Source organism: Desmodus rotundus, chromosome 4, assembly GCF_022682495.2.
Source record: "Desmodus rotundus isolate HL8 chromosome 4, HLdesRot8A.1, whole genome shotgun sequence".
Classification (NCBI taxonomy): Eukaryota; Metazoa; Chordata; class Mammalia; order Chiroptera; family Phyllostomidae; genus Desmodus; species Desmodus rotundus.
Window position 1 is genome coordinate 156,173,217 of NC_071390.1, and position 24,208 is coordinate 156,197,424.

The 24,208-nt window shown below is 43.7% G+C and overlaps 1 protein-coding gene across 18 annotated transcripts in view; it reads right to left on the minus strand.

The window, feature by feature from the left end:
* Window positions 1-24,208, minus strand: part of LIMCH1 (LIM and calponin homology domains 1) — a 312,399-nt gene that overhangs the window by 41,108 nt on the left and 247,083 nt on the right. For 9 of the 18 annotated variants that reach the window (XM_045182627.3, XM_045182623.3, XM_045182621.3 and 6 more), the window contains 5 exons: window positions 16,922-16,957; window positions 12,040-12,166; window positions 10,388-10,545; window positions 9,763-10,171; window positions 6,462-6,680 (listed from right to left, as the gene is read on the minus strand). In XM_045182627.3, coding sequence (XP_045038562.2) covers window positions 6,462-6,680; window positions 9,763-10,171; window positions 10,388-10,545; window positions 12,040-12,166; window positions 16,922-16,957 — 949 coding nt within the window. Of the gene's footprint in view, window positions 1-6,461; window positions 6,681-9,758; window positions 10,172-10,387; window positions 10,546-12,039; window positions 12,167-16,921; window positions 16,958-21,402; window positions 21,664-22,108; window positions 22,221-22,329; window positions 22,455-23,741; window positions 24,072-24,208 lie in introns of all 18 variants that reach the window. The other 9 variants (XM_045182628.3, XM_045182624.3, XM_045182625.3 and 6 more) reach the window with 2 other exon arrangements.

Genomic DNA, 24,208 nt, shown 5'->3' on the forward strand with positions numbered 1-24,208 from the left:
TGAGAGCACAGAAAAGTTACAGGGGCCTAAGCCAGGAGTTGGCTTCCTCTTGACTGAGAACATGATCCAAGCTGGCTCTGATGCCAGACTTAGCCCTGAGGCCACGGGTGGGAGGTGGCAGTTTCCTGGCTTGAGAGGGACAGACACGGTCTAGCCACAAAATCTACCAGGTATTTCACTGCTGATTTTAACAAGACTCTTATTGGTGGACTGGCCCAAAGGGTGACATTGAAGAATGCATTAGAAATTAGAGGGGAGACCAAGAACCATCCTGAGACCTAGGGCATGGCTGGTCCCGTTTCTAGGACAGAGTAACTAGGAGAACTTGGACTGATCATTGAACCTGTACAGATTGGAAAATGTGACATCCAAGGTCCTCTGCTGAGCTACCATTCTGTGACTCAGCGATTTCCTGGCTCCAGTCTCAAATAACTTATCTGGACACAAGCCTGGAAAATCAGCCCACTTATGTTCTGGCTGCATATGCCATGCATGTATTTACCCCTTAGCTTTTATCCCTCCAAATATATGTCTATTTTCATTGGACAAGAGACGATCTACATGAACAATCAGCCACTTCATTCCCTAAGTGTTTTCCTTTTGCCTTAAACTTTTCAAACCAACAATGGGAGGCTCCGTCCAGGTAAGATGGGCTGGGTTTGATTTTGTTATCGTCCCTGATGTATACTTTGTTGAAGTCTGTAAATGCTTCAGTTCCTAAAGATTTTTAATGAGCATTAAATCTAACACACTTATGACTACTTCTAAATGGAGAAAAACAGTTTCTAAAGAAATGTCTGTCAGCATTTGACGTCTAGAAGGAATTTGCAATTGGTCTCAATTGTAAGGAAAATAGCACCTACTCAAATGCCTTCATGCTGCATTCACTGCTAAATGAAATCTTTCAAAAAAGATCTGCTTGTCTGCTTTCCTGGATCAGAAGACATTAGGAAAGTACTGAATTTTCAAGAGGAAAGCCTGGATCTTTATCAAGGTGGAAAAAGCAGACCTAGTTACTCAGTTTGAGAAGAGCAAATGAAGTAGGTTAGGTATCTGATCACTGGACTTGGCTCTTGGTCAATGAGGGAGAATTGCCGAAAACCTGGTGGGAAGCCCTGGCCAGTAGGGCGGGTGCGTGGCATCATCTGGGATGAGTCAGCAAGAGGGAGCTGGCCAATGGTCATGGAATGGAGTGATTCAGAGATCAATGGGTGGGGGTCCTGGGCATCTTGGTGCTGGAGGGAAGCCAGAATTGGGGGAAAGTGAGCAATAAGAAAAGCAAAAGAGCTGAAGGACGAATCACAGGAGCCATCTGCAAGGGCGATCATCTTCTGGAAAAAGCCACTCACATCTGCATGTGTGTTAGAGAGTTACAACTGGAACGACTGACAAGCAGAGTTGGAAGACAACAAGGAAGTCACTTGTCTGTATGAAATTCACGTCTGTTCAAGATGGTAATTTGGATGGTCTTACTTTAACACAAAACACTTTACACCTATCACCTTTCTAAGCTTTTGAAAAAATATTTTGTAACCTTTTCTCATTCGTTATACAACAGTATTAAAAATAACTTAAGGGTACTGCTATGAGCCTCCATAATATCATGCTCTATATACATGAATTTTTACAACCACCATTGGATGCATATATTATTATTTTCATTTTAAATATAAACTGACCTTTAGACAGTTTAACTTGCTCAGGAGGGGGTTGATCATTGACCTAGTGCGTGGAGGATCTTACGTATTTAGGAAAGGGTCATTTTCAGTGCCATCAAGGAAAGAAGGGGCTCACATACAAATATAGGGTACAGCATATCAAGAAGACACTGGGAAGCTTTGAGGGAGACATAAAGCATCTTTCTGAAGGTCACTGAACAAAAGAAATTAGCCCTCCGATTAGACCTTCCATATTCTCTTCTAGTCCCGGATTCTAGGAGTCTATTTGTGCTATGTCATGATTTTTTGAAAAACTGTCAGGTTTCCACTGGGGAATATCTCAGAGTCCCCAGGAGGAGACAGGGGAAACCTGTCCCTTTGCTTGGAGTATACAGCATCTAGTCACCCTCGTGACCTCTTAGCTCTGTGATCCCCACTGGCCCCCCTAGGGGGCTCCTCCCACTGCCTAGGCATTCGTTTCTGCTGTGCCCACCATGTGGAGTGTGCGAAGATGGGAACATTCCCAACATGTAGAAAAGCCTGCTTCCCTCCTCCTTTTCAATGCAAATCCTGCACGTAAGGTCGAGTTTTGAAATCCACACCCCAGACAGGACCTTCCCGGCTACCTGCAGCCTATACTCGTCTTACCCGCTCTTTGAAATCTTACATCCCTTCTGGCCTTTTGACCCTATTACCTAGCACCTAGTTAAATATCACTTTCTATACTTTCTTAATCACTTTATGAAAAGCTTTCCCAGCAAGTTTACGAGATTCTTTTTCTATCTCAAAAATGGGGAGCAGAGTAGGTCCTCAATTCATGCTTATCAGGTAACATGTAACCACGGGCAAGGTCATTGCCATCCCAATCTCATTATTTGGAGATGATTCCACAGAGGATAATGGGGAGTTGCTGGTGTCAGTAGGTACAGCAGAATATTAAAATAATAATAATAATAATAGCAGCAAGATTAGGATCTATTTCTTTTTTTAAGATTTTTATTTTACTTATTATTTTTAGAGAGATGGGAAAGGAGGAATGAAGAGGGAGAGAAACATCAATGTGTGAGAGAAACATCAACTGGTTGCCTCTCTCACACACCTAGCCAGGGACCCAGCCCACAACCCAGGCATGTGCCCTGACTAGGGATTAAACTGGTGACTCTTCGGTTCACAGGCTGGTGCTCCATCACTGAGCCACACCAGCCAGGGCTGGTATCTATTTCTAAAGTTAGAGATCCATGATCCCAACAGTTTCCCATGAGAAAGATGAGGTAGAAGGAACCTGAAGAGATGATATAATGTCGCACAAAAGTGGTCGTGTTGCCACAAGAGGCCGACACTCCAACCTCCTCCTGTGCCACTGGAGTCCCGGGGCCAGCCTTCCCTGCTGCCCCACAGCACAGACTGAATCCAGGCCCCTGCCTACTGCTCTGAGCCCTTGGATTAGTTCCAGCTTGCCCTGAGGGAACTGTGACATTTTAGTGGTAGGTGAGGCTACTCCTCTGTAAAAAGTATATCTGTTGGGAATGCAGTTTTTGGAAGAAAGACACTATTTAAAAAAGAACACTATTCCTTTGACAGCCCCACAGAGTGGGGCAAATGAATGAGAAAGAGCAAATCAGCTCCAAGCTGGTATCAAGCCCTGGGAGGCTTGGAAGTGCAGCCCCGAATTTTAAGCTGGTGGCTGTACTTTGCCATCGCTGATTCTACCATTTCAACAGGAATACGCAGGCTGTAACATAGTCAAGAAATGCTTTCCTTGGAAGATGGAGAATTCCATATACAATGAGGGGCAGGTTTATCGGAGAAGAGATTCTTTTATAATGACTTTTGGGGCAACACATTCTGAATGGAAAGCTTTTGGTGTCAAGTATAAGCAAGTATGAAGAATGTTTTAGTAATGAGCCAAAATTTCATATAGACAGCTAACAACTTAGCTTATAGTGTAATAGAGATACACAGGTAGTTATCTACCTAGAAAATAAGGTGAGAGTCCTGCCTTATTAGTTCATTCGAGAGCCTAAAATACTGGAGGCAGGGTAAATAAATGACCTATTCAGAACCTCTAGGGTTTATCAAACTAGAAATAACTCCAAACTAGGCAGTTTCTCCAAGGAAGAGGCACGTGGAGGAAGCCATGTTTAGGCTGTTCCCTTTTTAGTTCGGACTTTATCTCGGGTCTGCCCAGGGTCGGGCTGACTTCCAGGAGGAAGGCTCACCGGGCCACCTTTGTTCAGGTTTTCCTCGTTACACTGTCTAAACTCCTGAAATAACCTGATTTTTTTCAGATCACCTAATGTTGCTACTCTTAAGATAAGATGTTTTGGGGGATATGTAGTCACTTTGAAATCTTTCAATCTGTCTTCTTTTGCCTTTAGGGAGTTGAGCAGTACAAATATTAAAGTGGAAAACGCCTTGCATTAAAAGAAAGTAGGCTGCTTTCTTTTCATTTTGATCATTGTGAAAATAAGAACATTGGTAATTACTGAGAATGAGCATATTTTAAAGGGAGCTTCACCAGTCTGAAGCCAAACAAACCAACCCCCCTCTCCTGGGTTAGGAGCCCTGTGCTTAACACCATTGGTCTCCCAGCAGGGCAGGGGAAGCTTTTCCCCCAAAGGGTTAAAAGCTTAAACAAGACAGATTAAACAATTGCTTTAGGAAATTTAGACCTTATACCATCTGCTCTCTTCACTTATTCCTTTAACTTCTGTCAGGAATAAAATCTGTTCAGCCAGGGGCAGGGTTTTCTCTGAACTCAAACAACAAAACGGTCAGAGGGCGGGACTAGTGAGAGGTAGGGAGGACCGCCTGTTGGCAGAGGCCTTAGGGTTTGTTCTCAGAGTAACCTGCGGGGCCTGAGGAAGGCCTGTGTACCTCTGTCACGTGGCGTGGGACAAGCGGGGCAGCTACGGGGTTGCCTCTCCAGAGTTCGGTGGGAAAGAGCTGTGTTCTTTCTCACCGATGAAAGTCCCATGTGTTCGGTGAGAAACAGTCTGTGCAGAGGGCCGGCGACCCGACAGAGTCACCAGACTGAGGAATGGAAATGTGTTTATGAAGAGGACTTAGAAAATGCCCATCGGTAAGTGTGGCAAAAGAGAAATAAGAAGAGCATTACCGACTGTCCAGAAAGGCAATCCCAGCACTGTCATGTCTAATTAATTGGGGGAACTTCTAACTTAAATTTAAGAGCATAAGTCAATGTTGACTCTACCTGTAAAATTTCCACGCTTGCTGGCAGGACTCAGTATTTTGCATGATAATTTGCAGACTCTGCAGAGAGGGTTACCACGAAGAGCCAAGTAAAGTTCCAGGTTGAGAGATTCGGCATTTGCCTGGATCCCAAAACCTAGCTCCTGGAGCCCAGCGAATGTGTTACCATGGTGAGGAAATTATTTTGGTTTATTCCGGTTGGAATCTCACAGGGCTTGAGCTCTGTGGGGAAGAATTACATCCTCTCAGCTCTTATAAGAAAACATATTTTATTCTTCCAAAGACAAATCCCAGAGATAAGGAAAAGAATCTCCTGTCTGCTGGGTGGGTTTAGCTAGCTGAGCCATTTAAGTCAGCCCTGGACCTGGGAGACGAGCATTCCTCAGGACCACACCTTTCTAGGTGCTGGGGGAAAATCGTGACAGTTTTCCCCATCCTTTACAATTCCAGCCCAAATGCTATAAATTAAAACTGCAGACATCAGCCTCTGGTGAGAACAAATGGGGTTGAACTGAGGCCCGCGTGCGCCCCGAAAGCTGGGCTGCACTGGAGGGGGTGAGTTTGGTTTTGATCAGCAGGAGCAGCACCGGCCTTTCTGGTGTGAAAGCTGAGAACGCATCACCTTCCTGATGGCCTTTTATACTCCCCAGAGGCAAAGAGAACGTTCTTTTGAGTTTTCTTTTTCTGCTATTCTTGAATTCTCTCTCACTTTTCAGCTTGGCCATTCTATGGTGCTTCTAAGGACTCTGAGTTTAAGGGGTTAAGCTAATAAGAATTAGATTGGGTTTGAATGAGGTTTTTTAATTAATAGGAAAGCTGCCCTTTTACACACATTATCAAGGATGGGAAGTCTGGTTCTGACAGCAGCAGTTCTTTTCAAATTGTATTAAGTCCTATGGTGTCCTAAACCAACAGAAAGGAAAAGGGTTTTGAGTTTATGTTTCTGCAACACTAGGCACCAACCAATAGTGTGAAGACAAGGAAAGTTTTTCTTATTCATAATTCATATTACACCTTCTTTATAGCCACTGTTAGAGCTGAATTGTGCCCCACCCCTCCAAATGCGTATGTCGAAGTCATAACCCCTCCGTAGTCCCTCAGAATGTGATGTTATTTGGAAATAGGGTTGCTGTAGATATAATTAGTTAAGATGAGGGAATATTGGAGTAGGGCAGCCCCTAATCCAGTATGACCGGTGTCCTTCTAAAAAGGAGAAACGTGGACACAGACAAGCACACAGGGAGCGCCAGGTAAAGATGAGGGCGGAGATCAGGGTGATGCCACCATAGGCCGAGGAGTGCGGAGGACTGCTGGCAGCAGCCAGAAGCCGGCGGGGAGGCCTGGCGCAGATTCGCCAGCCGGAGGGACCCACCCTGCCAACATCGGGATTTTGGACTTCTGGCCATCAGGACTCTGAGACAATTAGCTTCTGTTGTTTACGCCACTCGGGTTGTGGTGCCCTGTCAGGGCAGCCCTAGCACGTACACCCCCAGCCAAAGAAGTGGTCGTTCTGAAGACCTGCTTATTTTTTAAGGCAGACTCCTTCACAATGGAATTATCCCAAAGAGGAAAAAAAAGTTTGGTTCTTACCGTCAGTTCTTGGGGAACGGAATTTGGCTTCTTTATGTTGATCTCGATGCCATTGTTGTCTTGTTTCAGCTCCACGGGGGACCCGTGCACTCTGGCCACACCTTCGAACATCTGGGACTTGGTTAACGAGGGGGCAGGAGCCTCCATGGGACCCTTGCTTTCCTTCTCCTCCTCGTCGCCGTGAGCCGTTTCTCCATTCATGCTGACCTTCCCATCTACCTATAAAAACCCCAAACAAACAAAAAAAACATGCTATTCCCCAAAGAAAGACCTCAACAAAATAGCATATTCAGAATCATCTTAAGACATTCTCATTGGATAATCATAGCCCAACAAAGAATAACATCTCTTACATGCTTTGATTGGTTCTAGACATGAGGACTCTTCCCTAAATGTTATCTTTGAGGGCCTCTCTACAGGGTACTCTGCCTCTCCAGGCTACTTCACATTACATTACACTTCAGGTTCACTTTACTTAGGGTGCACTTTCATTTTAAAATGCAGAAAAGCAAGGAAACTTATGTAGAAATATATGCCACATGTTTGGGTTCCAGTAATTTTTCATTTAAGTTCTGTTATTCTACAATTTTGAGAGTTTTTCTTTTCCATTGGTTAGCATATAAATGAGGTAGAACCCATCTCAGATCAGGAATATTTTACAGGTAATTCTGTGGGGGTAGGGAAATGGGTACTTTTTTTGACACAATCATGAATGGCAGGGAACTTAACGCTTGCTATGTTACAGTAAATCCCTACTTCTAGCTAATTTCATAATCCCATTTTTTCAAGGAAAGAGGCCACACGCATTACAATAGTTTTGTTTCGTACCCATGTCTGGAGGAGGCAGTGGGAGCAAGAAAGGAGGAGCAGGGAGAGTTTCGCTAGTCTGGCTTATTGCAAGGCATCCAGAAGCCTCTGTCTTGAAGTCTGCAGCAGTACAGAAAGTAAGTACGAGAGGAGGCTCCCTGGTTCCACGGCCTCAGAGTGAGTTCTGGCTCTACAGCGTACTAGCCATGTAAGCTTCAACCTCAGTTCCTCATCGGCCAAATTTATAATAACAGTGTCTCCTTGACAGTGCTATTAGGGTGATTTTATGGATTAATATATATACAGAGTTTAGAACGGCACCTGGCCCATTTTAAGTGTGTAAATATTAGTTACTATTATTACTAATATGGAAGGCTTGGTATTAGTTATACTTTATGTACCTAGGCTGGTGGCTTGCAACTCCTATTGTCTGTAATCCATAAGGAAGAAATTTAAATCATAATTAAGCACACACAAATATAATTGAAACCAGAGTTCTGTAACACAGTATTCACCTTTATTGTGTGTGATGTACTAGGCATTTTAAAAATTGTATTCTGTTCTTCTTTTTTTTTTTTTTTGCCGCTGGTTGTTCTACTTCATTTTTTAAAAAATGTTGATTCTAAACCACTAAAGTGATTTCACAACCTAGGAACAGTTGGTAACCTCAGTTTGAAAAACACTGCCTTAAACGATTGCACTTGATCTTCCTTTACTTGTAATTCTGTTGTACTGGGAAACTGAGCCTGTATTCCCTGCCTCCCAACTCCCCTCCCCGCCTGCCCACACACACTCTCCCACACACCCACCCCTTAGCTTCTCTCCCTGCATTGTTGGGTAACAACTGTTTATTTACATATTACCCTTGACCACAAGTGGGTCCACCCATGCAGTGGTGGGGCCGTGAGTAAGGCTGAGAGCCATCAAGGCCTGTGACGAGTCAAGGGCTCACTGGTGGTCAGGAGTGAGTCCCAGCATTAAAAGGACCTCTACTCCAGTGGCTCAATCCACCTCTCTGCGAAGGCCCTTCCTAAGCCCTCTACACCATCTTGCCACAATGGTAAGGAACTGGGTTTTCCCAGGGCCTAAGTCTTGCCATAAAGTCACCTATCCTAATTCTTCTGAATGATTATACTGCACTGTTTATCAGACATTGAGATTATCTGATTGGATGCTTTGGATACCAAGTTAAATAATTGTATTCCCTCCTCCTGTTTGGACTTATCCCAACATCAAACCTTCCTTCATGAAGTATCACAGGTCCCAGGTGAAGGAATGCTGGGCAGTACCTGGGTGAGCTCCTGAGTATATAGGGGCTTGTGCATATCTGTGTGTGTGTAAGTCTGCTCAATGACTAGCTCATCTTCTCAGGAAAAAGCTGCGTATTTATTCAGTAAACACTTGCTGAGTGCCTACTGTCTCCTGGGCACCTGTGCCAGGCTCTCAGGACGAAGCTGTGAACAAAGGCACAGCTGCCGCCCTTCAAGGGACAAACATCTCAATTCAACCCAGATGAGACGGGCTTGACATTTTTCTTTTGTTTTATCAAAGCCTAAGGCACAGATTTTAAAGATATATTCAGTTATTTAAGCAGAAGTCAGGAAGTGTGGTTTGTTTCCCTCTGAAATTTAATAGAAAGATGCCAGGCATCACATTGCTCAATTAGTTTGCTTAAGCAAACTTTCTTTACAATTACATGTCCATGTCTGCCAGTGATGAATTCCACCTCTGTCTTCTATTACAGACCCATGTGGTGCACAGGGACAATGAGAACTGATTTTTCTTTGTAGTCAACAGAGCTCAACACAAAGGATGCGTGTCTCCTCATAATGTGAGGGAAAATAGGGGAATCTGAGAAAGTGAAAAGATGTTTGGTTGTCATAGGTTGGTTCTGAAACATTATTTCACACATTGGTTGGTAAAAAGACAACCTAGTTTCTTTCCACTTAAAAATATTTCAAAATCTGTTTCATTTGAGGACTAGGAACATCCTGTATTTCCATATGTTCCCTGTATTTTGTTCAACCGTTACCATATTTTCAGACATAATGTCAATGACTTCCTACAAGAGAAAGCTGTATACACTTCTATTTGAACAGTGGCAATTAATTTTTTTTTTGAAGAGCTTGCAATACCTCCAGGTAGCTGGAGATACCTAGGGTGTTCCTAAATTAGGGTTCATAACCACACGTATAGAGACCACCCCACATATCAAGTTAGAAAATAGACTTTGCTCATGGAAATGACTCAGCCATCAATCCCATTGGAGCCCATCAATATGAACAGCAGGAATTGAGGGGAACCATCTCTCCCTAACCATTTACAACAAGCCAAATCTCGGAGGCACATAAACTTCGCCACCGTGAATGTTAACACAGTTTGTTTTGTCTGTATTTTCTTTTTCAGACAAAAGAAAATAACTGCATTTTCTTGAGGCAAAATGCTTCTTTCCATCAACTCCCTGGAGTTCATTTTCGGTTCTACTCTTACCTACCTTAAAGGTCTTCAGAACCTCTTGCGAGTTTTTGGGCTGGGAGTAAGGCTTGGGTGTCAGCATAGGCACTGCTTTGGGAGTGACAGTTTTGCTCGGAGACCCACTGCCTGCTGATAGGCTGGTATCCAGGATATTGGTACGAGCGATGGTGGTTTCCACAGTGGCAGTGAATTTGGGTGGAGGCAGTGACTGTTGCCGCAGGTATTTCATGGGGTTGGGGTCATTTGGGAAGGGGGATAAGTTTGGCTCTGTTGAATGGCTTCTTTCCAGGATTTTTGGCATCTCCAAACGTTCAAGAACAGCCTCGCTGATGGTGAACCTCTCGATGTACTGTTGAAGGATGCCCTCCGCCTCCTCCTGGGACCGCGCGTTCTTATACGCCTCATGCAACTCCCTCTCTCTCCGCTCTCTAAAGCACGGGCATGGGACAGAGAAGCAATACCAAAGTCAACAATGGTCACAATAATTGCAAAGAAGACCTCGGTAGGAACCAAGGCGGGGCTGATAGGACAGCACAGGGAGTACGTAATATTGGTGTCAGGGCCTTTGTGATAACCAACAATTTTTAGAAAAAGCACATCTAGATAATATTGTACATTAAGCAACAACAACAGAAAGAACCCACTTTTCTTGAACAATTTCTCTGTAGGTTTTGATGCTTTTCCTTCGTTCACTTGTCCCATCCTCTCCAGCCAGTAACTTCTCCATTTTTTTCCTTTCTTCCTCCTTCTTGATTAAGTCTTGAGAAGCACTTCTTCTGCGGCTCTTCCAACGAGCCAGGTCCTGTGGGGGTGGATTTGGCGGAGACAGAACATACTTTTTCAGGCTTGCACATAACACCATTTCTACCCTTCAGAGTGCAGTGAGCACTGACTGTGCGTCAGGCACTGTGCTAGGGCATTCCCACCCGCTCCAATCTAAGCCTGGTGGGAACAGGAATGCCTCAAAGGCGGGGAACCTTCCAGCGCAGGGCAGCACATTTATTTAAATAGGGCAATGTGAAATCGGCGATCACATTCCATTGTCATTTGCCAAATTTTAAAGTATTGCCTCACAGGGGATTGTAAGAAACTTCATTTCTTGCTACTTATGACTTCTGCATTGTGAGAAGACTTGTTGACAATACACCTGCACAATGTCCTCAGGGAAGGAAGAAAACGTAGAAAACATTGGCTTTGGGGTCTCTCGGAATCAATGATTCTACACATACTAATTCTTCTGATCTTTACAACAATCTTACCACAAACACTATGGGCAGTTACAGCATAAGGATGAAGAGTTAGGGTTCTGGAGTCAGATAGGTGGGAATGCAGCTTGGGAAGTGACCCTAGCTCTGTCTCATCCTTGCTCTGGAATCACGGGCCCGATTCTCAGCCTCTCTGTACCTCAGTTTCTTCATCTCAAAAATGGGGATGATAATAACACCTCCTCTTACAAGTCTTTTGTGAGGGTTAAGTGTGATAGTGCATATAAGGTACCAGGCACATAGTAAGTGCTCAATATACTGTAGACATAATTATTATTACATTTTATCGACTTTGGAGGAGTTAACTTTTTAAACTAATGGCAGAGTCAAGTTTACAACTGCTACCCTGGAGTGCTCCGTGAGGATTCAATGAACTAAGCCGTGCTCCCTCCCCTCCTCCCTGCCTTCAAGCTCTTCCCAGACCCTGGCTCTTTGCTCTTAGCACTCAGACAACCCCAAGGCCTGCATCAGACTCTGGAACCTTCCTTCCCTAGCTCTCTAACTGTGTGACTTTGGGCAAGTTACTTAGCTGTTCTGGGACTCATCTGTGGAACGAAGCACAGTAATAATTGCTGGCTCACTGGGTTACTAAAAGGATTAAAGAGAATATGGCACGCACGGCACTTAGAATAGTGCCTGTTACTGGTATGCTTTCAGGGTTGGCAATTATCATGGTCGTCATCATCATGAATTTCAAACCAGAATCTCACAAGACAGTGCCTCCTCAATTCTACATCTCACGCCAGTTGCTCCCCGGCCCCCAGGGCCCCCCTATTGTGTGGCCAACCTTCTAGCAGATACTTGCAGATTATCTGTCTGTGTCATTCACTCCTCCCCTTCATGCTGCTATCAACCTTCCTTTAATTCCCACATTTACTGTGTCGCTGTTTGAAATCCTCTAGGGGCTCCCTTCCCCTGCATGTCCTTCAAGTCCAGGACTGCCCACCCCACCGGATCTTCTGTTCCAAAAGGCCTCTAACCCACAGTGCTGGGCAGCTTCCCCGCTGCCTGGGGCCTTGGCCAGCACTCACATCTTGCCATTTGTCGTCCTCTTCCCGCAGCTGGTTATTTATCAGTTGCAGCTGCTCCTGGCGGGCCCTGCTGTGCGGCTGCACTGCAGCCTCCTCCTCACATCGCATGTCAAACATACTCGTGCTCCTGAGTGTGGAGTAGAGACAAAAACGGACGGAGATCAGCGCCTGGTACCTGTGCGTATCTGGGGCCGTTCTGCCGCGTGGGGGCGCTACAGCGTTCGGAAACCGGTCCCTCCCTCAGCCAGCAGCGTGCACGCCAGCATCCCACCTCTCTTCTGCAGCAAAAGCCAAAATGTGACCATCTTTGTCTTCAGTGGTGGATGATGCATCAGGTCAATGTAATTTTACACACAGGTGCCAAAGTATGTTTAAAGACCTAGAAAAGGTATATGACGCTCGGGGTTCCTCTAATTTGGAAATGTATTTGAAAATCAAAAAGAGAATTAAAAGGTTTAACTTGGGGAGGATTTGTGGAGAAAGGGTGGCATTCCATGAAGTGAAACTTTATTACAGTAAATGCTTCTTTGTGTAAAGATCTGGCTTAAATGTTTTCTACATTAGCAGAGTCAATCTCTCCATTTTCAAAAAAATATGTGGACTTAAGTCTAAGACACCCACCTTTTCATATTGTACTATTTTCTGAATTTTGGATGCTCTGACATTAGTTGGATGCATTAGTGAAGCATATATTTGATATGGTTATTTCTATTTCCTATAAAAAATGATAGTGCAGTTGATGATATCTTGAAACTAAAAAATAAGATATTTTATATTAAGACTACAGAAAATAATACATAAATCACTATACACTTTGCATCCTAATATTCTTAGAATCATTCTACTTTGTTTTTGTGAGGATACCTCTGCATTTACTCTTTCAAAAGAAAAATAGAGAGAAATTAATTTTAAACACTCAGGCTGTAAATATAATTGATACATTTATTCTATCACTGAATGGTGCTCACTAAATGGCGGGTGAGACCATCGGGTTTTTTTCAATGATGCTGACAGACCTTTGTTCCAGCAAAAGCTTAAGCAGCAGGATGAAAACAGAAATTTAAAAAATCAAAGCAAAATCCCCCCCCACTTTTCTCTCTCTCTCTCTCAAAGAAATGAGGTGTTCTGGGACAAAGTGGGTCATGTAGCCCCCAAATCAAGAAATGGGGGCCCTTTAAAGTTCACTCTAAGAACAGAAGACTGCAATCGTCCATTTTTTGAAGCCAGCTTAACACAAAGAAACAGAAAAGCCATGCACTTCGACACCAACTAATCCCAGACACCATCAGTGATGCCCGAAATAGTTATCACCGTGAGTGGACAGTGAACGGCTGCAGCACCACGGGTGCTAGTGGGGCCCTCAGCGGGCAGCTCTCTGGAGGGGAGGATGACCCCCACGGCAGTGGCTGCCCACCATCACCTCCATACACTCAACATCAATCTGTCAGGGTGTGTAGGTGCCTCTCCCCTCTCTAGATGTTGGACAATTTAAGTCTGACCTGAGAGAGCTAAAACTGAAGACTGTACTTGTAGTCTGTCTTCCCTGGGGCTGTTTTAATAATCTGACTGCATGGGAGAACTTTCATCTGAGGCTTCTCTTAGCTCAGACAGGACAAACCACCGGGCAAAGCCGCCTCCACATGCCAGTGGGGGGCGTGGGTGCTGCGCCTTCCAGACCCACTGCAGTCCTCACGAGGCAGGAGGGACTGCGGTGTTTCACTTGTTTTTTACTATCTATTAATGTTTGGGAAAGAGTTAGTAATTTGCAGAGTTAGATAAGAAAGTCTAACCCGTGTTTTCTGAACTTCATGTATCAAAATCCACGTAAGTAGGCTTTCCGGAAGGAGACTGAAATTCATCCCATTCCTCCTCTCAGAGTTAAAAAGAAAAATCTTACCTTTAAGTATATTCAATTCAGTCAGTTCATCTTTTAAGGCAATTCAGTGTTTGTGAAGATCTTAGCAGATAAAAATCTCTGAGCTGGGACTCCCTTGTAGTCTATTCAGTAGTGGGCAGATTGTGGGAAAAAGACGGTCCCTCCCTTCAACTTTGCCATCTACATAATTTCTAAAAAGCAGAGTTTTGGTTTAGGCCACGGTGGGTGGCCATATAGCTAGGTCTTCTTCTGGGACCCCACGAAGAAAATGGCAGTCTTCTCCAAAATTGGGAATTGGTTATCTCACTTGACAGATATGAGGAGGACAAGAGCTAGGCCTTCGGATCTGACTTTGTCCCGAGTTCCTAGCTCCATCCCATCGTGAAGTTCTATCTGCCTCAGCCCAAATGTGGCCAAATGCTGGTTAGTGAAATAAAAAGAAAATTTGTTTGCCCTCTCATGTACCAGGAGTACTATTTTTCCCAGAGGGTTTTTTTTTTTTTTAAAGAAATACCAGCAAACTGGCCAAAGAGGAAACAACAAAACTATGAGCAATATCTTTAGGCCATTTTAAAAAAAGGAACTAAGTAAGTTGAGAATTGAAAATACTAGTCAAAAAAATAGGCTGAGTCACCATTTGGAAAACATTCCCTAGCTCAGGGGTTGGACTCAGCCTCCAAAATGAAGAAGTTGTGTGCCTAGGGATGGGGAGGCGGATCCTGAAGAGGCCCAGGTTCCGGAATATTCATGTGACTTGCACTAAACCTGTGCTTCTCAACCCAATCGACTGTGCCCTTGGGCTGTTGTGCCAGGGACCCTGGCTGCAGAGCCTGGGCATCGTTCTTGGTGGTGGGTTGGCATTTTAGAGGGCCAGGATTAAACCACCTCACAAGCCTGGAAATTGTTGCTGGGCCAAGCCCAAGGTAAGGGAGTCAAGAATAAGATGGCCTCTGGCGCTCACAGTGTACGGGCTCCACTGGTGGGGAGGGTGTTGGGAGAGGGGGAGCGCACCAGTGAGGAAAAGGGCAAGAAGGTGAAATGAAACCTACGGGAACCTATGGAAACATTCTCGGCTTGCCAGGAGGTGGGGATTTCTGTCTGCCTGTGCGGTAGGTCTGCCCCGACCTGCATCTTCCTTAAAGGGCACATCTTCTTTTGATTGGGCTGTATTTTAAGAATGTGTCAATTATGAATAAATAGAGCCTGTGCCAATAACTGCCCTTAAAGATTTTGAAAAAGGGAGATAATGAGGTAATAAACTAAACATCGTATGATGTTCTATTTCAAAAATAAACCCGATATAAACTTTTCATTTTGTTCCCCACATGGTTTCATGTAACTTGTGTCTACTCCGAGAAGGAAATGTGGCACTTTTGATATTCCTAGATAAGATGTCTGGAAAAGAAGCTCCTTCTACCCTTCTTATTCCATAAGGCTGTTATTTTTTTTTTTTTTAATTTAGAGAAGGAGTGAAGGGAGTCCCTTCCCCCACCCTCTTTAAAAACAATCATTACCTTCTCCTGTGGGTGAGCTTTCATATTCAGGTACAGGCAAAATCCCAAAGCTCTGTAACAGAGCTCTTTTATCTCAGGCAAATTGCACGGTGTCACTGTACTGATGACGAACAAATCCATTCTATCAAAATATTTTTTTAACCAAATGAAAGTCATGTTTTTGCCTATCAATCTTATGTAATCCTCCTTTCAGTGAATGTTAAACATTGCCTCTGCAGATTTTAAAAGTAATAACCAGGGCTCAATTTTATAGACTACTTAACTCCACGCAGCGAGTCAGGCTCGGGCCGGCTTCGGTTTTGGTTCTGAGCCCTGAACGCTCTGCACATCAGGCCACAAAGCAGTCGGCAGTCGCGCACTGCAAACGTACACCCTCGGTGCTCGAGTGAGACTGCTTAGGGCTTGGAGCACGCACTAACCTGACATCTTGAGCATGAATGTGGAAAAAGCACGCTTTGAAAACAATAAATTTTGGCTAACGCTCACTGTCACCAGTGGAGATGACAGTTGTGTGTTCTACACCATTATTTGGGTTCCTCGTGGTAGGACTTGAACTATGGCTCACGTAGGAGGATGGGAGGGAGAACGGCGGTGCTCGCTCTTCTGAGGAGCCAGACTCCTGTGAGGCCACAGAACGCCTCTCATAGAGGAAAGACATCAGGCTCAGTGGGTGGAGTTAGGTCTTAATCATGTTTCTTAACACGCAAATTACTCCAATGTGAGGAAGCTAGTAATCTGCTAAGAAAACTTCTGCCTTAGATATTCATGTCTGAATGCCCTGTGCACAGAAAATCTATTTTTAAAATGGAATTATTGTTGTCACAAATGGGAGAATGTGAATTCTTCTCAAATTTGGAGGAGAGACAGGCATGGGTGGTGAATCTCGGAGAAAAATGGAAACCAAGTAGCCGGGAGAGAATGCCCAATTCTGTATTAAGTCGTGACGCCTTGCTCAGCCACGGGACCTGACCGGCATCCCAACCTTCTGGTGTCAAGCATCCCACAGTTTATATTACTCCAACCTGGGAGGGCCTTGGGCTTCTGAATCCATAATTAGTGGTTTAGGATTTATTTTCTTAGTTTAAAAAAATGTGGCCATGACAATGACTGCTTCTTTGTTAACTTCAAGACCTAACATATCAAGAATTAAATGCAAACGCAGAGTCCTGCTTTAATAATTCCATGGTTCAGAAGGGGTACCAACAGCCAAATGGTAACAAGAACATTAACATGCCTCGTCTATGAAAAGCAAATGTTAAGTTTTAAGCAGCAGCTGCACATTAGAATCATGCTTCAGTTGCTTTTTCATTCATCTCTCCTACACAGAACATATGTTCTGCATTCCAACTTCAAGTGCTTTTTTGAAGCTGCATGAGTTGGTTAGCTATTCAGTTCACTGTCGCACCAATTGCATTTCCATTAGTGGTAAGTACTGACGGCATGCAGTTTAGGCTAGTCATTAATGTATTCCTACGAATACAAGACAACTTACTCTGCGTCATCAGACACAGGAGTTCTTGGACCGTATCTATAAGACCAAATACAAAATTAGAAGATTTGCAAGACAAGGTTAATGCTGTCACCAAGCTGAAAAGAAAAACTGCTGGTGAAATGTATGTGTGCACACCTATTTTCTTTTTTTTTTTTTTGCTGATCATACTGGAAGAGAAGTGTCATTATACAATTAACAACATTCATTAACGGCTAAAAATGAAAGAAACTTCTTGACGGTTCTTTCAAAAGGCAAAATGTGTAATAAAACAAAAAGAAGAAATGAAAACAATCCCACGCTATACACACACAAAAGAATCTGTTAAATGAAAACACAAAAAGACTTAGGTGCAACCCACAATGTTTAGAGAAGTCAGCTTAAAAAACCCAAACCTGTATTACAGTTGCTCACAAGCAGTTGAACTGTTCATGCCTTATGTTCGGCCGTAATGGGCTGTAATGGACACCCAACATAGAAGCATGTGCTCACTGGCCCTTCCCCGGACGTGTTAATACATTTATGACATCAAAGAGCGTTTCTGCAGTTTTGTGGAAGCAAACCAGAATTCTAACCAGAATCCCAATCAGTGCCTTCTGCACGCATTTGACAAAAACCACAATTCCTAGAAAACTGGCAGCCTTAATCCAAACCAGACTTGTATGATATTCCATCACTTGAAACACCAAAGGTTTTTTTTACAATCTTTTGTAGTCTTCTGATTATTTTGATCTACAAAGCTGTACCCTCTGCGATATAGGTACTTTAAGTTTTAATGTGTCTGATAAAGCAAAGGAAAAGGTCAAGTTGGAAAACAAAATTAGAACTTTAGAAGGGCATATTTTAAGCATGTTTTAAAAATGCAGCTCCCTCTCCTCTGCAAAGGGGAATCTTAAGAAAAGGCTCTTCCTTCTTATGCCCTGTAAGACTGTTTATTTATGCACTCTGATGGTGGGTACAGAATTGAGCAAAGAAAAAAACATCCTGCTTTCAGTTTCCAATAAATTAAATTGTGGGGTTTTCAACAAGAATTATCTGATCCCATGCTTAGTTTTGTAACAGTTTACTAGAGGGAAAAGAGTAATTTCTAAAGGTCTCTTCCTGTAATAGAGAAAACCCCTCAGAATACATGGGAGTACACACATATATACCCTTCTCTTGTATGTTTTTACCATTTTCAAACAGCCTGCATTCATTGCAAATTATTTTCATTCACGGTGAAGGCAACCACACCAGAGCAAACCCAAATATATGTTGACTCGGCCAAAACCAAGCAAGGAAAGGGTTTGTGGAAGTTTCTCTTCTGGCAGTGAGACTTTTTTCCGTTTCTCCAGGGGGTAGTTTCAGAAGGTGGTAAAATTTAACCTAATATACCCAGCTTTCCAAAAATACCACCATATTGAAGCAGATGATCAGTGGATTCCTGCACATTGAGAGAATGAATAAACAATGTTAATTCTGAAGATTGGATAAATGTTTCCTGGTTAATTAATAGGCCTATTGGAATAGGCTTATTCAAATGCCGTGTGTTGTAAATTATCCATGGAGGAGAGCCGAGAACTTAGTCCTGATGGATGGCTAATCTAGAAAAACACAACTAATAGTTGGTTAGGTATTTCTGTGTCCCTTTTTGAATATTTCTGTTTTGTTTGAAGTGTAACACGCATACAGAAAGTGCACAAACCACACTTACACCTCACTGATTTTCACAAACGGAACACACCCGTAGATTAGCGTTGAGTGTTTTGTACTATGTGAATGACCCAGGCTGTATATACCCTTCCGAGTTTGGCTTCTTTAGACTATTTTGTTTGAGGTTCAGCTATGTTGTTGCTGTAGAATATTTTTTAACTTAAGTTGCTTCTACACAAAATACAACACTTCACAAACATCTCTGCCAACAAATGCAAGGGGTTTTCTCTGGGGATTCCCTGAAGAGTGACCAGACTGGACCCTTGGTAAGTGTTTATTGAGTACTTATTGGATGGCCTGGAAATTCGAAAGAAAAGAGTAGCATAGTCTCTGAAGATAAACTTAATGTATTACTTTACTTGTAGATTTAAGGAATTTCCTCTCAGACTAATCTATCAGCTTTAGGAGGGCATCAATTTCAGCAGGACTGCCTTTACTGTTAAGCAGAAGATAACGAGAGCTTGGCCTTCAAATTGGTTTCCCAGTTGTCGTATGGGAAACTGAAATGCAAAAGTTAAAAAAAGAATAAAGAGATTTTTTAATGCAAAGTGGGTGAGTCAATAGGCTAGGAGGTACAAAATTGGCCAGATAAATCACAGTTGGTATAAGCATCCTAAAACAAGGCAATTAATAAAGTTTCATTGTGAAGGTAGCGGTACTCAGAAAGATAAATGAAATATTCTATGCATTGCACTTCAGAATTAATAATTAACTGGTTACCATATTTTTCGGATTATATGACACACTGGACCATAAGACTCACCTAGGTTTTAGAGGAAGAAGATAGGAAAAGCCAGGTAAGCTACATGCGGACTATAAGACGCACCCCTCTTTCCCTCCCAAATTTGGGGGGGGAAGTGTGTCTTATAGTCTGAAAAATATGGTATATATTTCCATATTGTGAACTAACATAAGCTTCATTTGAAGTGAGAGCGGAAAATGGGTTTGCTGCTCATTTAAGATTATCCCCCGGCACCCAGCACAGTGTGTTTTACAGACAGCAATAGCTCGATAAACACTTGTTGAAAGGAAAATGAACTCCCAAGGTGTGTGCTTGCTCAATCACATTATGGGGTCACACAGTGAATCGGACTATATCTCCTTATGCTTAAACTAGCCATCCCTTCCTACTTGACTATAAAGAGCACTCTTTTTGAATCACAAGTAGAGGGACAGAGAGAAGTGACAGGGAATTCATCAGACTTCCACAGTTTCCTCTAGTAACCTGTGCCAGCAATGCACCAGAGTGGGACAGTGGCTTTCACCCAGACAGAGCTGGGTTTGAAGGTTGGCTCTATAATTAGCAGCTGTGCAGACATGGGCCTCTGGTTCCTAAATGCAGGATGCAGATGAACATTCTTACTTTCAAAGGTTGTGTGAGCAGTAAGTAAACGGGAAAGCACCTAGATGTAGGCAGCTGTAGGCCTCCCTTCCTTTCATTTCAACTTGCTTTACAGTAGCCCCTGGGTCCAGGGCCACACTATGTCAAGGGCACCTGTGGTGCATTAGTCCTAACCAGCCCTAACCATTTGATATCCAAGTGAGGTCCACTCACTCCTCTTTGCATCAGGCATCCCATTTCTTAAATGGAGCTGACATCCATTCAACTCCCTGTGAATTCTGAGAAGGTGAGCTAGAGGGAGCAGACACCCTTGAACAGCCTATGAAGTGCTCTCTAGCTGTAGAGCACAAATATTACCCATGCTCCCTGAAGCCAATGTCATAGTAAGGCCGTACTAAAGTATTATTATTATCATTCAGAAGAATGTAAAACAGATTAAATCCAGAAGATAAAGATGGGTAGGATATTAATTTGGCAATTTTAGGATTACTTAAGGTTCTTCCTGTCCCCCACTCCATCCTCTGTCCCACTACCACCAAGCTCCCTTTATGAAGCAGAACTCCATCACTTCCTGTTTCGTAGTGGAACTTACAATCATGCTAAACACTCCCCACTCCCTTGCCCTACACTGATCAGGCAGTCCACAAATATACCATTCTTATTAAATAGCAACAGAAGGTTTATTATTTTCCTATTCTTCATTTTAAACAGTATTTTATTTACTTATTTGTTTGTTTATTTATTTTTAGAGAGAGGGGGAGGGAGAAAGAGAGAGAGAGAAAGATCAATGTGATACAGAAACATTGACTGGCTGCCTCCTGTATGCACCCTTACCAAGGATCGAACCCACAGCCGAGCATGTGTTCCCAACTGGTAATCAAAACCATGACCTTTTGGTTTGTGGGATGACACCCAGCCCACTGAGCCACACCTACCAGGGCTCCCTACTCTTCATTTTATATCAAGTCACAGCTCAGAACACAACTCGCACGTCTAGAAAACACTAAGTATTTCCTAATGTTGAAATTAAATTAAATTACAAATTTTAGAAGTGGTATACATCTTCTTTGGACTGGAAGAACCTCCTAGAATCAGAGTGAAATCAAGCAGATCAGAAAGAAGTTCAACCCCTTTACCCAGACGCTCCTATGTCAGCTAGGAAGAAACAAAAGTGCTTCTCATTTAGGGAGCCCACAGATGAGAGTCAAGAAGAATGCTTGACAGAAAAATTCATAACTGAACTATTCTTTCCACACCTGCTTCCATGCAAAAAAAGACAGACAAATTCTTGGCAGACTAACCCAATCTTTAACACTCTGTTTCTGTAAGCCATAGTGGGTAAGTGGCACTGATGTACCATAATACATTAATAACATATTCAAAGCACATATCAAGGCTCAGAATGGAGAAACAAAGTCACAAGAAACAGGCCACAGGATAATCTTCTGACCTCTTATCTTTCATTGGTGGGCCCTTTGCAGATTCAACCGCATCCTGTTGCTTTGCAAATGGAACTGGAAGGAACTGGTTTGGGTTGGATCCAATGTGTCTAAGAGACATCCCAGTTCTCCTGGCCATCATGTCATCTCTTTGTGAATCATACAACTTTCTTTGGTTTTTCAGTCTGCTGCCACTCCAGGCAGGAGCTGTCATCTTCTCTGAGCTCTCTTCTTTCCCCGAAGCCTCCCATTCAGAGGCCAAGGGACATAAACTAGGGTAACATTCAGTCCAGCCAATCAAAGTCCACTTACTTCTAAAGATATTTTCAATAGCATCACTCACTTGGCATTAACTCAAGACAGAAGGAGCCAATGTCCACAGAGGCAGCAGCACGCACAGCAACTGAGGACTAATACTGTGGACCTCCATCATGCAACTGGTACTCACGTGGGAAGACGTTTCCCTTTCTGGCTTTCATAATTTCTGAGAAGAAAACCTGGCCAGCGCCCAACCACATGCAAATGCTAAAATCTCTACCCAGAGCGGGCACAGAAAGCAGCACTCTGACCCTAGGATGGGCGCATTCCTTTAAGTGACTTAACTCCACATCACATCAGTCACAAAGTGTATACTGTGGCTCTAAGCTGCTCTTTGGGGAACACAGAAGCCACACACAGCAGAGGCAGCACACCCTGGAATGCAGGCAAGGCGCTCACAGTGGCTGGCCGCTCTCCTTGGATCTTTCGGCCTTTGGCGGCATCTCAGAAGCTCTTTGAGCACCTCCTTCTTTCTCTTCTTTGCCATCCTGTGGCAGCTGTTTGGATGTAACTAAAGCCAGAGAGGACAGCTTTACTCCTAGGGAAGAATTCACACCAGAGGCCTCGACCCCACCTGTCATCCTTCACCTCCCAGGGAGGGAGGAAATGTTGCTCCTCACCTTCCTCTGTCCCTGTTGGGCATGCGCCTACACTGCTGACAGGCTCCTCCTGGGGCTCCTGCACAGGAGCCCACTGCAAGACCCTGCTGCCGTTGTCGTCTATGCCAGAATTCACCACGCTGTTGCTAATCAAGTAGCAATGGTAACAAGAGAGAGAAGGAAATAGTTATGAAGGAAGTCAGTGAAAGTCATGGAGACTGAAAGATTAAGACAGTTCAGTTGCTCTCATTCCAGAAGCCAATTAGTAAAGATGACATATGCCAATTGAGCTAAGGCAATGTGAACCCTGGCAAGGGCCTGATAAAAGTGGAAGATGGTTGGCATGACTGCCGCCATGGGGTTGAGTGATGGCCCCTTTAGTACTCAAGGTCTCAAAGATGCACTTCTCGTTAATTGCTTACTCCCACTCTTCCATCTCAGGTCCCCATCAGTTTCAGAAACCCCAACTGTGTACTTCTGGTGGACGAGGGTTACTTCTACCAAAAGCCTGCTCTCCTCTGTGGTGTCACCTACTGTATGGAACCGAAGAAACCCTCCATTTGTCATGGGTCATATAACTCTTTCCTTTGGATTTTAGGGACCAAGGAGAATGACTTGAGCATCTCGTCCTGTCATGGAGAGCTTCACTTTGGTCCCACCAAGTACGTGGAATGGGGGTTCCCAGGAGACCCAGAGCCTTCTACCTGCTTAATGGAAGAGAGAACAGCTCACAGAACTGAATCCCCAAAAGAGGGTTTGGGAATTTAAAGCTGGAAGGCCTCCAGCGGAGATAAGAGCCAGTCACAGGCCTAGAAGGAGTCTTCCCAGGTGACCCTCACAAGTTGGGGTGGTGATTCATGCCAGAAAACTCTTGACCCACAGAAACCACCAAGAGAGCAGTCTCTTTTCACTCCAGACTCATCACAGAATTTTTTAAAGTAGGGGAGGGAAGAGACCTTCACTTTTTTGTGTGTCTACTTAGATGTTCAAATTTTGAACTTATAGGACTGATAACTATTTTTGATTCCCTCTGTGGGACAGCAAAGAGGGAAGTGATAGGTAAACCTGATTTTTATCACATATCTTTAGAAGAAACACTAGGGGTAGTATTAAAACATTCCATCGAGTTCATTATTTCCAACTAATAAAATAGTGCTTAATGCAGCTGAAGGAAAAGGGTCATTTGCCAAGATTATTGTCATTCCCAGGCTGTGATTCTAGTGACAACAGAATCAACATGGATGCCTCCCATTTAACTGCACTCACGTGCTTCCCCCAGGGTGACACGCTAGCATTACTTTTCCGTTAACCAGCAAAAGAGCCTGTCGAAACTACGTCCTCTCTGGAGGTTTCTTTAACGAGCTTCAGCAAACTCTTTACAAGCAGCAGTGACTCCCATGCAGATCTCCTTGCACATGTTTGGCAAAAAATACCTGTCGTCATTTTGTGGCTTAAGCATTCGGTTCTCCTTTAAGCTGGACGTGGCCGCCGAGGTAGAGGACACAGAGTACGTTTGAATCTTGCTGCTATGACTGATGACTCCTTCTATGTCCTCCCTAGGCCCAGCCTTGCCAATGCTGAGCCGCTTCCATTTCTGCTGATCTATCTCTGTCACTGGTCCAAAGTGCACAAACTTTTGCCTGGGGCCGGAAGCTTTCTTATAGGCCCGTGCTTTGCGGCTGGCAAAGTCATCCCGGATGGCAGTTTCTGCTTTAATTTCTGGTGAAGGCTCAGGGTCACGGATGTGCTCAACATCTTCATCCCTAGTTATAACCAGAAATGAGTTCCAAAGGTTTCTAAGGCAAATGCAAGTCAGTAAGAGATTTTTCTTCTCTTTTCTTTCCTTTAAGTACTAGCTATATGAAAAATACTTTTATGGCTAGAGCAGAATTGCTTTTGT